At 21.0% G+C, this 15,502-nt stretch overlaps 4 protein-coding genes across 4 annotated transcripts; 2 read left to right on the forward strand and 2 right to left on the reverse strand. All coding sequences in view use genetic code 6, as the record gives it.

Moving 5' to 3' along the window:
• Positions 1-607: 607 nt before the first annotated feature.
• TTHERM_000548129 (peptidyl-prolyl cis-trans isomerase, cyclophilin-type family protein) lies at positions 608-1,703 on the forward strand (the record flags this gene model as incomplete). Its single annotated transcript, XM_012795273.1, has 2 exons — positions 608-1,568; positions 1,657-1,703. 2 exons carry the CDS (start codon positions 608-610, stop codon positions 1,701-1,703), a joined length of 1,008 nt encoding a protein of 335 aa, XP_012650727.1.
• A 1,961-nt stretch (positions 1,704-3,664) lies between these two features.
• On the forward strand, positions 3,665-5,343 carry TTHERM_00548130 (peptidyl-prolyl cis-trans isomerase, cyclophilin-type protein; the record flags this gene model as incomplete). Its single annotated transcript, XM_971576.2, has 4 exons — positions 3,665-3,770; positions 3,884-3,997; positions 4,060-4,406; positions 4,507-5,343. The coding sequence occupies 4 exons, from the start codon at positions 3,665-3,667 to the stop codon at positions 5,341-5,343; spliced, it is 1,404 nt and encodes a 467-aa protein (XP_976669.2).
• A 1,877-nt stretch (positions 5,344-7,220) lies between these two features.
• TTHERM_00548120 (phosphoribosylaminoimidazole synthetase protein) lies at positions 7,221-8,180 on the reverse strand (the record flags this gene model as incomplete). The annotated part of the gene is made up of 1 exon (XM_971575.1): positions 7,221-8,180. One exon carries the CDS (start codon positions 8,178-8,180, stop codon positions 7,221-7,223), a length of 960 nt encoding a protein of 319 aa, XP_976668.1.
• Positions 8,181-11,502: 3,322 nt separating this feature from the next.
• TTHERM_00548100 (hypothetical protein) lies at positions 11,503-14,752 on the reverse strand (the record flags this gene model as incomplete). The annotated part of the gene is made up of 10 exons (XM_971573.3): positions 11,503-11,512; positions 11,668-11,763; positions 12,143-12,232; positions 12,508-12,597; positions 12,864-12,953; positions 13,220-13,309; positions 13,581-13,661; positions 13,933-14,007; positions 14,254-14,322; positions 14,739-14,752. The coding sequence occupies 10 exons, from the start codon at positions 14,750-14,752 to the stop codon at positions 11,503-11,505; spliced, it is 705 nt and encodes a 234-aa protein (XP_976666.3).
• Between the last annotated feature and the right edge of the window lie 750 nt (positions 14,753-15,502).

Raw genomic sequence — 15,502 nt, forward strand, 5'->3', positions numbered from 1 at the left:
TTACTTAAGATCTATGAAAGTATTAGAGAAAAACGGATTTAATAAAATGATAGCAAATTTGTTTTTTCAAAGTTGTGAAATGAATTTACTTTGAATCCTCTATATTAAATTCTCGAATATTCTAATTGTTAGAAGTTTTAATTTTAAAAATATCTTTATTAAATTTTCTAGAAATTTTGAAAAATGTAAATAAAAATTAACGAAAATACAAAATATAAATTATCCAAAGTTGTATATAATATTTTTTTACATTTTGGCTCTAAAAAATACCAGGGCTATTAAAATATAACTATTTGTTATAATACATTTTGATTGTTAATCAATGAGATTTTTTTTTTTGACTAAAATAAATTCATTTAAAATTTATAATAGAATTATAATTAGTAATTTATTCTTTTTATAGATTTTAAATATTATGTGCATAGTAATCTTAGTTTTATAGAGCAATTGATATTTACTAAACTAAAAACAACAAATAAAGTAAAAGGACAGGTTCAAATAGACAAATCATTTTTTCTATTTAAAAATATAGCTATTCTTAGTTTAAAAGAGAAATTGATTGATATTTTTTAAATTAAAAAGATCAGATAAAGTCAAAATCAAAGTTATGTTTTAGAAATCAAAAAACTCTATTTATATGCTTAAATAAATAAGGTATTTAATAAGAGGGCTAAATTTTAGTGATCACCACATCAGAAGCTGCTGTTATAAGAAGGGTTCATTAGAAAATAATAAATTCTACTTTAGTGTGGCTAATAAATTGGTAAACATCGAAAATGAGGGAGAAGTTATTCATTTTGAGGATTCCTTAGCTAAAGTTTCTGGCTTAAGAAACTCCAAAACTGGTGAATTAATTTAGTTTAGTGGAGGTGTTAAAGGCTTGGTAATTGATCTATACGAGGAATATGTTTCAGTTCTAGTTTTAAGCAACCAAAATATATAAGTAGGTAGCATTGTAAATAGAAGCAATGAATAATTTAGTATGCCAATAGGCTATGAGTTATCTGGAAGAATCTTAAATGCTCTTGGCAATCCGATTGATAATTTAGAGACTACAAAAACTAATTAAAACTAAATAATTCCTATTTATACATTTTAGTATAAAAATTAAGTTGATAAGATGATTGTAAAAGATTGTACTTATCCTGAATAGTTCAGAAATGTCTGTATATTTACTGGGATTAAGTTCTTTGATAGTTTTTTTAATATTAGGCCAGGATATTGCTACATATTTAACAGTTAAGAAAAAAAAAACATAAGTACAATATGTTAAGATATGGTAGTAAATAACAAATCTATGTTTGAACATAGTGATCCTTCAAAGTAACTTTATTATGTTTACGTTTTTGTTGGATAAAAGTAGACTGTTATGGATAAATTTATTTTTCGCTTAAAATAATATGATTGTATCAAATATACTACATTTGTTTGCTCTAGTGACTAAGACTCTTATTCCCTTTAATATTTAAGTATTTTTACAGGATAATCAGTTGCTGAATACATGAAAAGTTAAGGGAGAAGAGTGCTGATAATTTATGATGATTATAGTAAGCACTTTGAAAGCTTTAGTAAATTGTTAGCTGGACTTAAAAGGCCAACTTCTAATTAATTTTTATTACATGCAGCATAATCTTTATATTCTATTATTGCTAAAAGATAGAATATTGAATAATTTCAACAATTTCCAATAACTTAAATTGTGATGACATGCGGTGATAAAAAAAACTTCCTTTTTTAAATGTTTTCTAATTTTGGTAATTGCTATCATTTTGAAAACTCACTCTAAAATTTAATTATTTAAGATGTTCTATTTGATATTAGTATTTAAGACCCTAGTCATATTTCACCTTATTATTATGATGGAGTTTTTTTTTATGCGAAATGGAAATTAATTTATTTTTATAAGTACAAAAGTTTGTATGATGATTTTTATTTGAATGAAGATATAAATTACATTAAAAATAGATTTGAATAACTTGATAAAATGAATCAAAAATATAAAACTTACAAACACAAAGTAAATATAATCTTAACAGAATGGTATAGGTAAAGAGCTTAAAACAAAATGCTTTTAAAAACAGATTTAACTTTTAAAAGAAAATTTTATGAAAGTTAATGTAATTATGATTATTTTGTAACGAGAAAATTATTATTTGAATATTTTAAGTAAGATGACCATTAATGCATTTCAATTGTCGAATAATATTTTCTATAAAAAATTTTGTATTATTTGATATCTAATAAAATCCTCATTGATAACTATAGTAAGCTATAAAATGAAATACTCTAATACTTACGTCTTAATAAACCAGACTTACTTTAATAAGTTTTATAATAATACCTTCAAGACCACAATTTTTTTTCTCGTAATATAAATGAAACATGGAAAATAGATCCATAAGATTAAATTAAAATAATTGCATAATATTTTTAAGATAAGCTAAAAGAAGAAGAAGAATAATAACAATAATAATAATAAAAATAATAGTAACTTGAGGCTTAATAATAATGATAAAAAATTGAATTTATTTAGCAAATAAGACAATTAAATAAGTTATTTAATGTGGTTATTTAAGGGACTGCGCACAGCTGCGCATTCACCTCATTATATGTGCTAAAAATTGCAGTGTATTTCTTGTCCACAGCTATGGATTATCCTTTCAATTTTATTTTTATAAAGACTAAGAAAAAAATTTAAGTGATTTTTTCAAAAGATCATTAGCATATAATGTAAAATATATTTTATGTATAAGCTACTTTTAAATTTATTTTTATTTTGTTAAATAACAATTCTCTCCTTAGTGCATAGGATTATAGTAATATTTTTTATATTTAAACAATCCCAACTCAATGAATGGGTAACCTGTTGAGTTGGGGTTGTAAGAAAGAAATCAATCTTATCAAAATTTTTTTTCTGCTTGGAAATTGGTATTTATAAAAGCATCTCCGTAAATTAAATTCTTGAGGACACTGAGATTCAAAAATTTAATATATGTATAAGTAAACTTTAAATTAGATTTAAAAAAATAAATAGTAATTTTTTTAATTTATACATTTTTTGCTTTTTTTATTATTTTAAAATTAAATTTTTTATTTAAAAATTTTTTTTATTAATTATATAGTTAGTTGGAATGAAAATTTGAGAATAAAATATGTAATCAATAAATTTTATATATATATAATGCAAAAGTTGGAAATAAAAAATGAGTTAAATAAACAAAGAAAGAAAAAAAACACTAGCACAATAAAAAATAAAATAAAAACAACCAAATTAATTAAAAGAGTTATATAAAAAATAATAAAAAAAACTGAAATGCCTAATTAAATAAATTTATAATATTAATCTATTTTATAGCTTATTCATGAATTAAATTTTCTAACTTTTAGAGAGAATATATAAACAAAATTTTTATGAAATTTGATACATTTAATAGTTGGAATTAATAATCTAGAAGTTTGATCAGATTTAATCATTATAAATAAAGACTTCTCGAAAGATACGAATATTATTTTTGATTATTGAAACTCTGAATTTATATTGATTAAATTGAAATGACAAAAAATTTAAAAATTAATAAAATAATTAAATTATTAGATATTTTAAAGATAATTAATTAGATAATTTTGCAAATAAAATTTTCTCAAGCGAACCAAATAGAAATAAATGACTTAAGAAATTATTAACATTACAGAAGACGGTGGTATCACCAAGCAAATTCTTCAATAAGGTGAAGGAGACGAATATCCATAAGCTGGTTAGACTGTTGAAGGTAAATAAATCAATTTAATTTAAAGAAGAACTTACTTGTTAGTCACTTTCAATCAACACTCAAATCAAAGAAAGGCATCGTTTTCTAATTAATTTCAAATTTTAAAAAAACAGTTTTATACACTGGAAAACTTCTTGATGGAACAGAATTTGATTCAAATACTAATAGAGATGATCCTTTTTCTTTCACAATTGGCAAAGGTTAGGTTATCAAAGGATGGGATTTAGGTAATATTCAAGAATTTGATTCTTAAAATCAGAGTCTGCAATAAAATTTATTTAACAAAAAGGTGTTGCTACAATGAAGAGAGGTGAAAAGGCTGTCCTTACCTGCACAGCTCCTAATGCCTATGGTGAAACTGGAAGTCCCCCTAGAATTCCTCCTAATGCTACTTTACAATTTGAAGTTGAATTGATTGACTTCCGCGAGAGAACTAAAACAAAATGGGATTACTCATTAGAAGAAAGAGTTGAAATTGCCAAAAAATACAAAGATGAGGGTAATGACGCTTTCAAAAAAGGTGATCTTGAAGAAGCTGATGTTTTATACGATTAATGTATTGATTACGTTGATTTTGGTGAAGATGTTAATGGTTCTCTTGAACTTAAGTTCACTGCTTACCTTAACCAAGCAACAGTAAGAATAATTAAATTTACTTTTTAGAAAACAAAAATTTAAAAACAGCTGCAAAAAATAAATCAGCAACAATAGAATTATTTTATTTTTAATTAAATAGGTTTATAATAAATAAAAAAAATGGGACAAAGCTATTAAGAATTGCACTATTGTTATTGAAAAGCAACCTAATAACATCAAGGCTTACTTCAGAAGAGGTACTGCTAGAATGAATTATGGTTTCTTAGATGAGGCTAAAGCTGATTTCCATAAAGCACAAGAATTAGATCCTAACAATGCTGAAGTTATCAATTCTTTGAAAGTTCTTGCTTAGAAGTAAAAAGAAGCCAATGAAAAGCAAAAGAAAATGTGGGGTGGCCTTTTTAAAAATTCATATTATGACGACTAAAAATAAACTATTGTAGAATTCTCTGATCCTAGTAATCCTGTTGTTTTCTTTGATATTCAAATCGGAGAAGAAGAACCTTAGAGAGTTGAATTTGAGCTTTTCAAGAATATTGCTCCTAAAACTGCTGAAAATTTCCGTGCCCTTTGCACTGGAGAAAAAGGTACTGGCGTTTCAGGAAAGCCTCTTCATTATAAGGGATCCATATTCCACCGTCTTATTAAAGATTTTATGATTTAGGGAGGTGATTTCACTAACTCTAACGGTACTGGAGGTGAATCAATTTATGGCGCCAAATTCCCTGACGAAGACTTCAAAGCAAAGCATACTAAGAGAGGTTTACTCTCTATGGCTAACAGTGGTCCTAACACAAACGGAAGTTAGTTCTTTATCACCTTTAAAAAAACAGAATGGCTCGATGGTAAGCACGTAGTTTTTGGTGCTGTAACTAAAAATATCGAATTCCTTGATAAACTTGAAAACTCTCCTTGCGAAGGCGAAAACCCATCTCCAAGCATTAAAGTTGTTGACTGTGGTGTCGTTAAAGCTTGATGAAGCTAATTAAAAAATATTTTCAAATTTAATTTTAGATAAATTCAATACACAAAAATATATAACTAATAAATAAATAAATAAACTAATTATAAATTAAGTAATTTATTTATAAATTTACATTTATTTTTTGCAAAACATACATAAATAAATAAATTAATTAATTAATTTTGTAAAAATAATAAAAAGTATTTGATTCTAAAATGTTCATCTAATTTATTTAAAAATTAATTTGTTAATTATAAATAAATTGATTTATATATTTTTAAGATTTCATTAGAACTAATAATTAATTAAACATAGAATAAAATTATGGTCAATAATTTTTCTAGAATTTTTAAATTAAGAATTAGTTAAAAAATTAAAATTCCTCTTTGTTATCTTTTGTTTATTAATATATCTTTATTATTATATTATTGACATGAGGAATTTCTCTAAAAACCATAAATAAATATATTATTTTAGCATTTAAATTATTTAAATATTTTAAAGTATTTTTTTACAGTAGCTTTATTATGATATTAATAAGTTATTCTAATTAAAAAAAATATTATTAAAAATCAGCTAGATTTAGTTAATTAAATTATTTTGTAAATACTTATAATTATTGTAATAGTTTTAAATTTAATTTTTTACCTCAAGTTTTTTTTAAAAAGAAATCTATCTTTATTTCAGATAACTTTTTTGAAAATTATTTTTGATATAAGTGAAATGAATCTTTAAGAAAATATATAATTTTTAGATAACAAGAAAGAAAAAATATTTATTATAAATTAATAAATAAATTTTATGTAATCTATATTTTAGATAAATATTAAAATATAAATTATTAATATTTCACAAAATTAATTTATTAAATTAAAAAAAGACTTCCTAGATAATAATATTATTTTAATTTTCTTGAATTGATAGACACAATTAAATTTGACCATAATAAATTTAAAAGATAGTATAAATAAAGCTTTCTTTATTTTAATTAAAATAACAAAATATAAGCTTACTTAATTTATCAAAAGATGTATTTCAAAATCCTTAAATTTATCTTATTCATATTAATAATTTAAAGTTTACTCGCTAAGTGTAACTAACCTTAACAAAAGAATCTAAATTTAATTCTTAATTAAAATTCATAATTTTTTTCTGCGTCACTAAGAAAATATTACTAAAATTAAGTTACTGTGAAAAAATAATTGTCATTAGATTTAAGAGTAAACAACAAGAGTCTTTTTTCTAATGACAACTCTTTATTATAGAATAAAATTAATAACTGAGATAGTTTTTGTGGCAAATAATTATTTTATATTCTCTTAAATAATTAAAACCAATGAATCAATCAATAAATAAATATTACACTTTGCACTTAAAATATTACATGAAATAAATTAATAGATAATTTCAGTATAAATAAAAATAAAGCAGATTTGAAATCATAAGAACTTTTTGATTCTAAATGAATATCTTTGTGTGAAACGAAAATTACAGTAAAAGTTTAAGATTTTTTTTGTCATCTTCAATCATTAAACACATTTTAATAAAAAATGATATCCACTTAAATATTTTTTAGGTAACAATATATTTATTTTGTTTGCTTAAAATAATTTTTAAAAAAGAAAGACCATTTTAATTAAAAGAGTTATTTTTTTATATTGTTATAATAAAGATTTAAGATACTACTAAAAACATTAATTTAAAAGAATTACAGAAGTTTTATAAGTTTATATGTATTAATAGGAAATTTATTGCTTCTTTTTGAGCATATTTTATACTACTTTTACATTTTTTGTACATAAATATTGGCTTTTTGCAGAAAAGTGCATATTTAAATTACTAAAATTTCATATTTAATCTATATCTATCTATCTATTTATTTTTTATCTTCAATAAGGCTTACTAGTATCACCAGCGAAATTTACAACATCTTATCCAACTCTTCTTACTCTGCTTTTGTGTTAATCAGCTTGGGTTCCTTGTTGCTAATTATTAGCTTGAGTATTTGTGGTTGTATTATTTGTTGTGGCATTAGTAGAATTAGTGTTAGTAGTAGTAGTAGTAGCTGCTGTTTTTGTTTCAACTTACTTTACTGTTGTTTGGTTTTATTCATCAATAACCTTTTATTCACTATTTTCCTTGTAATAGTAATCGGAGGTGTCGGCTACTGACCACTTAGGTGTGTCTTCAACTTGATAATCGATTTCACATACCTTAAAGAATTTGGCACTCTTAGTTTAGACAGGAATCAAACTAGATTATTTCCATTTAATACGGTTATTAGGTTGGGCGCAAAATTACCCATTATCAAGCTTGATAATGTTGAAACTTTTGTGCTCGTGAGGAATCTCAGACCAAGCAGTGTTAAGGATGCCAGGGTCAGAGTGAGTGTGGTCAATTGTGAAAAGATACTAGCCAGGATAAGTCTTACCATTTTTCATAAGAACTTCGCAACGAAGACTAGCAATATTAACTTTGTTGACTACTGTGAAATCATAGCTGAAGCAATTCCATAATTAGAGGTGATCTAAAGGGAGCAAGTTATCGAAATCAACATCCTTTTTCCATAAGAAAGCAGAAATAGGGAGCTTATCATATAAGGCACCGTATTCAGTGAAAAGAGTTTCAAACAAGAAAGCTCTGTCTTTCTTTGACTTAACAGTAATCCAAACACCTTCTTCTAATTCGCCGTGACCTTCTTCAAATTAGGTAACGTATTCTTTTCTAATAAAAACTTCGGTGGGAGGGACATTGCCAACTAAGTAAGCGAAGTGATACTTCATAAATTGGCTGGTCAATTTAGGGGCAGAAACCTTATTAAAGGTGCTTTACATTAATTTTTTAAACATTTCTCTTTCTTTTTGTACTTCTTAATAAATATATATGTTTATTGCTTTAATTTATTATAATTAACTTTCTGTTGACTTTCCTGATTGGATATTTATATTCAATAGCACCTAATTAAGATTTATTATTTCGTTTAAAAGCAATAAAGTAAATAAAATTAAATTAACATCTCTGTTTCATTGTATGTATGATTGTTTTCTGGTTAATATTTGTTTTCTGTTGATATCTTACAACTCTTAATCAAAAATCAAATTAATAGCTCAAACAAATTATTTAGTCTTGCTATTCTTATTCAATTTCTAATCCAAGAAAAATCTTTGCATGATTCTTTCTAATTAATTAATTGCATTAAAATTAGATTTATTTAAAAAATTTTTGCTTTTTCTAGGATGAAGTAAAAAAAATATTTTATCATTTTGATAAATCTGCTATTTTAAAAATAGAAATAAAGCATATAAAAATGTTCTTGTTTTTTATTTTATACTTTAAGTCAATTGGTTTTTTAATTTTATCCACGATTACAGCTGAAACAAAGAAATTAAAGGAATTAACAATATACGTAAACTAATATTTGCTGATTGATGTAAAAGAATTAATTTTGTAATTATTTTTTATTAAAATTTACTTGCAAGCAAATACAATATTCAAATGTGATTTTAGGAAAAATATCTTTTATAATTTGTTTTATTGAGTTAAAATTTTTTTATTTTGTACAATTTAAACCTTTTATTTAATGACTTTTCTTTACATCAAAGCTAAGAATATAATGATGCAATAAAGGAATTACATTAATTACATTCTATATTCTTTTATAATTTTTAATTCGCTTTACCATTTTGATTTAGCTATTTTTCTGGATATTAACAAATGAACAAAAAAGACATCTTTCCCTCACAACCATAATTTTTATTAAAAAAAATAACCATATTAAAATTTCTGAAAAAAATTAAAAAATATAAAAAATGAATTAAACAAGCTTTTTACTAACATGTTTATACTTAAAAAAGAGATTTCGTGGTTTCAGAAATAGTAATTTAGTTTTTATTGACAAAATTTAATTTTACCTTTACTACGAATTATCAAAAATAAATATGATGCTTTTAATCTTAATTTATATTTTAGCTGACTTATTATCTTTCAGATTATATATAAGAAATTTTTGAGTACTTTAATTAAAAAGCTAATTATTCCTTTACTAAAAGGCAAATCAAACAATTTATCTTTTATAATTGATTGTAAGGACTAGCAGATTTCTTTTGATAAAATAAAAAATCTCTTAAAATTACTTATCAAACATAGCTGATATAAATGAGAAACATTTAAAGTCAACATAACATTAACTGATTTATAGAAAATTTTTATTTGTAAAAATAAACATTTAATTCTTGTATTTCTTTCATTATTTTAAGATTTAATCTAGAAATTAAACTGAACTTATAATGATAAATAACTTTATTAACTTATTATCTTTTTACAATTTATTAAATGATCTTTCAGTATTTATATTCTAGATAAATTTATTTCCCTTATTTTATATCAATCCAAAATAAATAAGATAATTGCTCTTAAGCATTTCTTTTTTTAATTTCAATAAAATAATTTAAAAAAGCTGTTTAAAAATAATTTAAAGATAAATTTACAAAAATATTATAAAAGATTTTACATACTAAAACAAGTAAAATAAATTTACAAAATGTAAAAACAAAATTAAATAAATATATATCTGAGTAATTATGATTGGAAATTTTGTAATCAATATCTTTCTTTATTTTTTCTAAATTTAATCAATTACTATTATTGAATCTTTTGTTTTTTTAAAAGAACTTTATCGAAATTTAGAGTTTGTATGTGTTTGATTCAACTCATATCAAATTAATTAAACCTTATTTTTATCAAAATTTTATGAAGTTACTCTTATCATATCTTTTTTTTCTATATAGAACATTCATCGAATATTTAATTTGATCAGTATTTGTTTTTGCTGTATTAAAAGTTATCATTATTTAATTTTTGATGAGGATTTTAGTTGAATATTTTTTATTCAATAAATAATTTTAGAAATTTGTATCAAAAAAAAGAGTGAATGCTAAATTTAAAAACAGCTTTGTATATTTATTATAAGCTATTAAAAAATTGTTAAGATTAAGATAATAAAATAATTATTTTTATTTTTCTCTGCTATTTTTTAAATTGATTCTTGAATTAAAATATAATGATCTATTAAATTAATATATTTAATAAATATTAATAATTGCCTATTGTTAATGTAATATAAATTACGCAGGCAACAACAATATCTAAAAATATTTAAATTAATAAATTTCAAACATATTTAATTTATTTAAAATAAATAATTTTAGTTAAATTAATCAATTTATTTTATTAAATTACTAAAAAGTTCTTATTAGGATAATTCTAAGTTAAGGAGATTTTAATTTAAGAAGAAAAAATTTAAAAATAATAATTTTTAATGACTCTTAAATTAGAATAAAATTTAGATAAAATACTTGAAAAATTTAAGAAAAATAAAATTTTTTAGCAACATTTATTGAATTGTTAAAAAACAAACTTTAAACAAAAATCCTTCAAAAAATAATTAATTTATATTTGCTATATTATATATTATGATATAGTCATATTTTGTAAATTTATATAAATTGAAATAAATTAAATATTAATTTATTTTATTTCTACAAATAATTAAAATTTTTTTTTTTAATTTAAATTTTTCAAAAGTATGGGTAGTCCCACAAATCTACCCTCCACCCCCCCCCCCCCCCCCCCGTTAATTTTATTAAAGGAAGATATATATATGTAAAGCAAAAAAGAGGAATATTTTCAAAAATATGCATAATTTCAGATTATCAAGAAGAAAATAAAATCTGATATTTTTTCCTAACTTTTTCTTTTTTGAATCAATAATTTTTTTCGATCAAAGAAGATTGATTGATAGAAATTTTTTAAGGTGTTTAGTCAGTCTTCGTAGAATCAAAAGAAGCAAGAAGATATCTAAAAATAGTTTTCAAAACTTAGCTAGATTTCAAAATCTGAGTAAAAATAGTCGCTCCTTGGTAGGACAAAATATTATTTATGTTAAAATAAAAAGTACAATATGATTTCTCACAAATGTTTTAAATTATGGAATAAAATTTCTCAAGATAAATAAAAAATTAATAGAAATTTAGGAACCAATTTATTTAAGTAAATAAAGCTTTTTATTTTTTAAAATTTCATAAGCCATTTGTTAACATACAAAAATATCATATTCATAAACATAAAAGTAGTAATAAATTTATCTTTAAATTATTATCATAATTCATTGATTCAGATTTCACTTTTATAATAAATTAGTGTAAATTACTAAAAATGTTTAAATATTAAAAAAATTAACAAAAAAAGAAATTTTAATCTAATAAAATAAGTGTGCTTTATGGTTTTAAATTCATTTTTATAATTAAAAATAAACATAATAAAAAGCAAATAATGTACTTTTCCTCAATATAAAGTTTCAAACTTGAGAGATTAGTGCACTTTGCTAAAGCTGAACGTAAACCTGATGCACCAACTGTACTAATTTAATTCGATCTTTTTAAATATTGAAGAAAAAATATATTATTAATTAGTTATTTATAAAGAAAAAATGAACAAAAAATATGAAATTAATTAATTAATAATAAATAAAAATTTTGAAAATAAAAAATGAGTTAAATTAACAAACTAAGAGAGAGAGAGAAAGAAAAAAACAAGGACAATAAAAAAATAAAATAAAAATAAATCTAATAAATTGGAGATCTATTGTTTTAAATTTATTTTTAAAATAAAAAATCAATAACATAATACAAAATGAAAATAAAAGAAAATAAAGTTAAATAAAAAGCTATTTAATAAATTAAAAGATCCTTAATGTTTTAAATTTTTTTTATAATTAAAAATATCACTATCCGAAACAAATAAACTGTTTTACTTAAGGTCAAGTACTAAATTTGAGAGGTTAGTGCAATTTACCAAAGCAGAGCCTAAGCCTAATACACCAATATCACCAATTTAATTACTACTTTTAATATATTTAAGAAAAAATATATAATTAATTTAATAGATAATTAGAAGGAAAAAATGAAAAAATAATAAGAAATGAATTAATTAATAATAAATGCAAGCACTAAAAATAAAAAAATGTGTTGAATTAATAAAGAAATTTAGAAAAAAGAAAAAAAAAGCAAGCAGAATAAAAAGATAAACAAAAGTAAATAAATTAAAAGACCTTTATTGTTTTAAATTCACTTTTAAAATTAAAAATATCACATTCCAAAAAAAATTAACTGTTTTTACTCCAGAAAAAGTATCAAATTTGAGAGATGAGTGCAATTTGCTAAACCAGAACCTAAGCCTGATACACCTATATCACCAATTTAATTTCCACTTTTTATAAATTTAAGAAAAAAATATAATTAATTAAATAGTAAGTTAGTTAGAAGGAAAAAATTAATAAAAAATATGAAATGAATTAATTTTTAATAAATAAAAATGCTAAAATAAAAAATGTGTAGAATTAATAAAGAAAGTTTGAAAATAAAAAAAACACAAGCACAATAAAAAAAAAGTAAATAAATTTAAAGACTTTTATTATTTTAAAATTATTTTTTAAATTAAAAATATCACAATCCAAAAAAATTAACTGTTTTTACTTAAGAATAAGTGACAAATTTGAGAGATGAGTGCAATTTGCTAAACCAGAACCTAAGCCTGATACACCTATATCACCAATTTAATTTCTACTTTTTATAAATTTAAGAAAAAAATATAATTAATTAAATAGTAAGTTAGTTAGAAGGAAAAAATTAATAAAAAATATGAAATGAATTAATTTTTAATAAATAAAAATGCTAAAATAAAAAATGTGTAGAATTAATAAAGAAAGTTTGAAAATAAAAAAAACACAAGCACAATAAAAAAAAAGTAAATAAATTTAAAGACTTTTATTATTTTAAAATTATTTTTTAAATTAAAAATATCACAATCCAAAAAAATTAACTGTTTTTACCTAAGAATAAGTGACAAATTTGAGAGATTAGTGCAATTTGCTAAACCAGAACCTAAGCCTGATACATCTATATCACCAATTTAATTTCCACTTTTTATAAATTTAAGAAAAAAATAGAATTAATTAAATAGTAAGTTAGTTAGAAGGAAAAAATTAATAAAAAATATGAAATGAATTAATTTTTAATAAATAAAAATGCTAAAATAAAAAATGTGTAGAATTAATAAAGAAAGTTTGAAAATAAAAAAAACACAAGCACAATAAAAAAAAAAGTAAATAAATTTAAAGACTTTTATTGTTTTAAAATTATTTTTTAAATTAAATATATTTCATAACTTAAATCAAAATTAACTGTTTTTACCTAAGACGAAGTTCCAAATTTGAGAGATTAGTGCAATTTGCTAAACCAGAACCTAAGCCTGATACATCTATTTAATTTCCACTTTTTATAAATTTAAGAAAAAAATATAATTAATTAAATAGTAAGTTAGTTAGAAGGAAAAAATTAATAAAAAATATGAAATGAATTAATTTTTAATAAATAAAAATGCTAAAATAAAAAATGTGTAGAATTAATAAAGAAAGTTTGAAAATAAAAAAAACACAAGCACAATAAAAAAAAAAGTAAATAAATTTAAAGACTTTTATTATTTTAAAATTATTTTTTAAATTAAATATATTTCATAACTTAAATCAAAATTAACTGTTTTTACTAAAGACTAAGTTCCAAATTTGAGAGATTAGTACAATTTCCTAAAGCAGAACCAATATCACCAATTTAATTACCTCTTTTTAAATATTTAAGAAAAAATATATAATTAATTAAATAGATAGTTAGAAGGAAAATATGAAGAAAAAATAAGAAATGGATTAATTAATAATAAATGAAAGCACTATAAATAAAAAAATGTGTTGAATTAATAAAGAAATTTTGAAGAAAAAAAAAACACAAACACAATAAAAAGAATTCGCTTTTAAAATTAAAAATATCACAATCCAAAAAAATAAACTGTTTTTACTAAATGTAAAGTTACAAATTTGAGAGATTAGTGCAATTTGCTAAACCAGAAACTAAACCTGATGCACCAACTGCACCAATACCACTTTTTATTTATTTTAGAAAAAATATATAATTAATTAATTAGTTAGTTAGAAGAGAATTAAATAGATAAAAAATAAAAAAATAAAAATAAAAATAAAAATAAAAATAAAAATAAAAAAAATAAATTAATTTAAAAAATTAATTTTTAATAAAAAGAGAAAAAGAGAAAGAGAAATAAAAAGAGAAAGTAAAAATAAATCAAATATTATATTCATTCAAATCATTCAATTTTATTGTTATATTTTTTATTATTTAGTTTTCAATTTAAACTAAGTTTTTTCGATTTAAACTTATTCTTGAATATTTTAACTATGAGCATTATCAAATTGTTAAATTTAATTATATTATTATTCGGGATAATATTGAGAATAATTTTATTCATCATATTATTAATTATTATAAAATTAAATACCTTACATTTACATTTACATCTATAAATTATACATTTAGTTATATAATTGATTATAATTTTAAATCATTTCTTATGGTTATAAAGATTTAGATTCGGAATTACAATTAGAATTAGAATTACAATTACAATTACAATTAGAATTGCATTCGCAATTTGATTCACAAGAACATTCAAAATTACAATTACAGTTAGATTTAGAATTAGAATTACAGTTAGAATTAGAATTAGAATTAGAATTAGAATTAAATAATTAATAATGAATTATATCTTAATTAAATAATTTATTATCTACACATTCAGTAAAATTACCTTCAAAAATCAATTTAAACTTATGTCTCAATATGAATAATAAATAAGGTAATCTTTCATTTTATAAAAATTACTATAACTATTAATCTTGTTATAAAATTCTATTAGATTCTATTCTATCTGAGATACAATTTTTCATCTTATTTAATAAATAAATAATTTATTTATTTTTATTAGTTTTAGTTTAATATCTTTTTCTTGTAATTTAATCAATTTTATCTATACCAGTTTCTTTAAATTATTGAGTTTTTCTATTATTATAAATTATTCCAAAATCTGTTATAATATCAAGTAAATCTTGAGAAGAAATATTTTTATAATCCAAATATTATCTTTAAATTGTTGAATTTAAAATTTCAATTAATCCATAAATAATTTCATTACAATTGAATAATTTTCTTATAAATTTCAATAAAATACTAGCTTCTGATAGTAATAAGAAACTAGTTTTTGTAATAAA

Source organism: Tetrahymena thermophila (assembly GCF_000189635.1).
Source record: "Tetrahymena thermophila SB210 genomic scaffold scf_8254823, whole genome shotgun sequence".
Classification (NCBI taxonomy): domain Eukaryota; phylum Ciliophora; class Oligohymenophorea; order Hymenostomatida; family Tetrahymenidae; genus Tetrahymena; species Tetrahymena thermophila.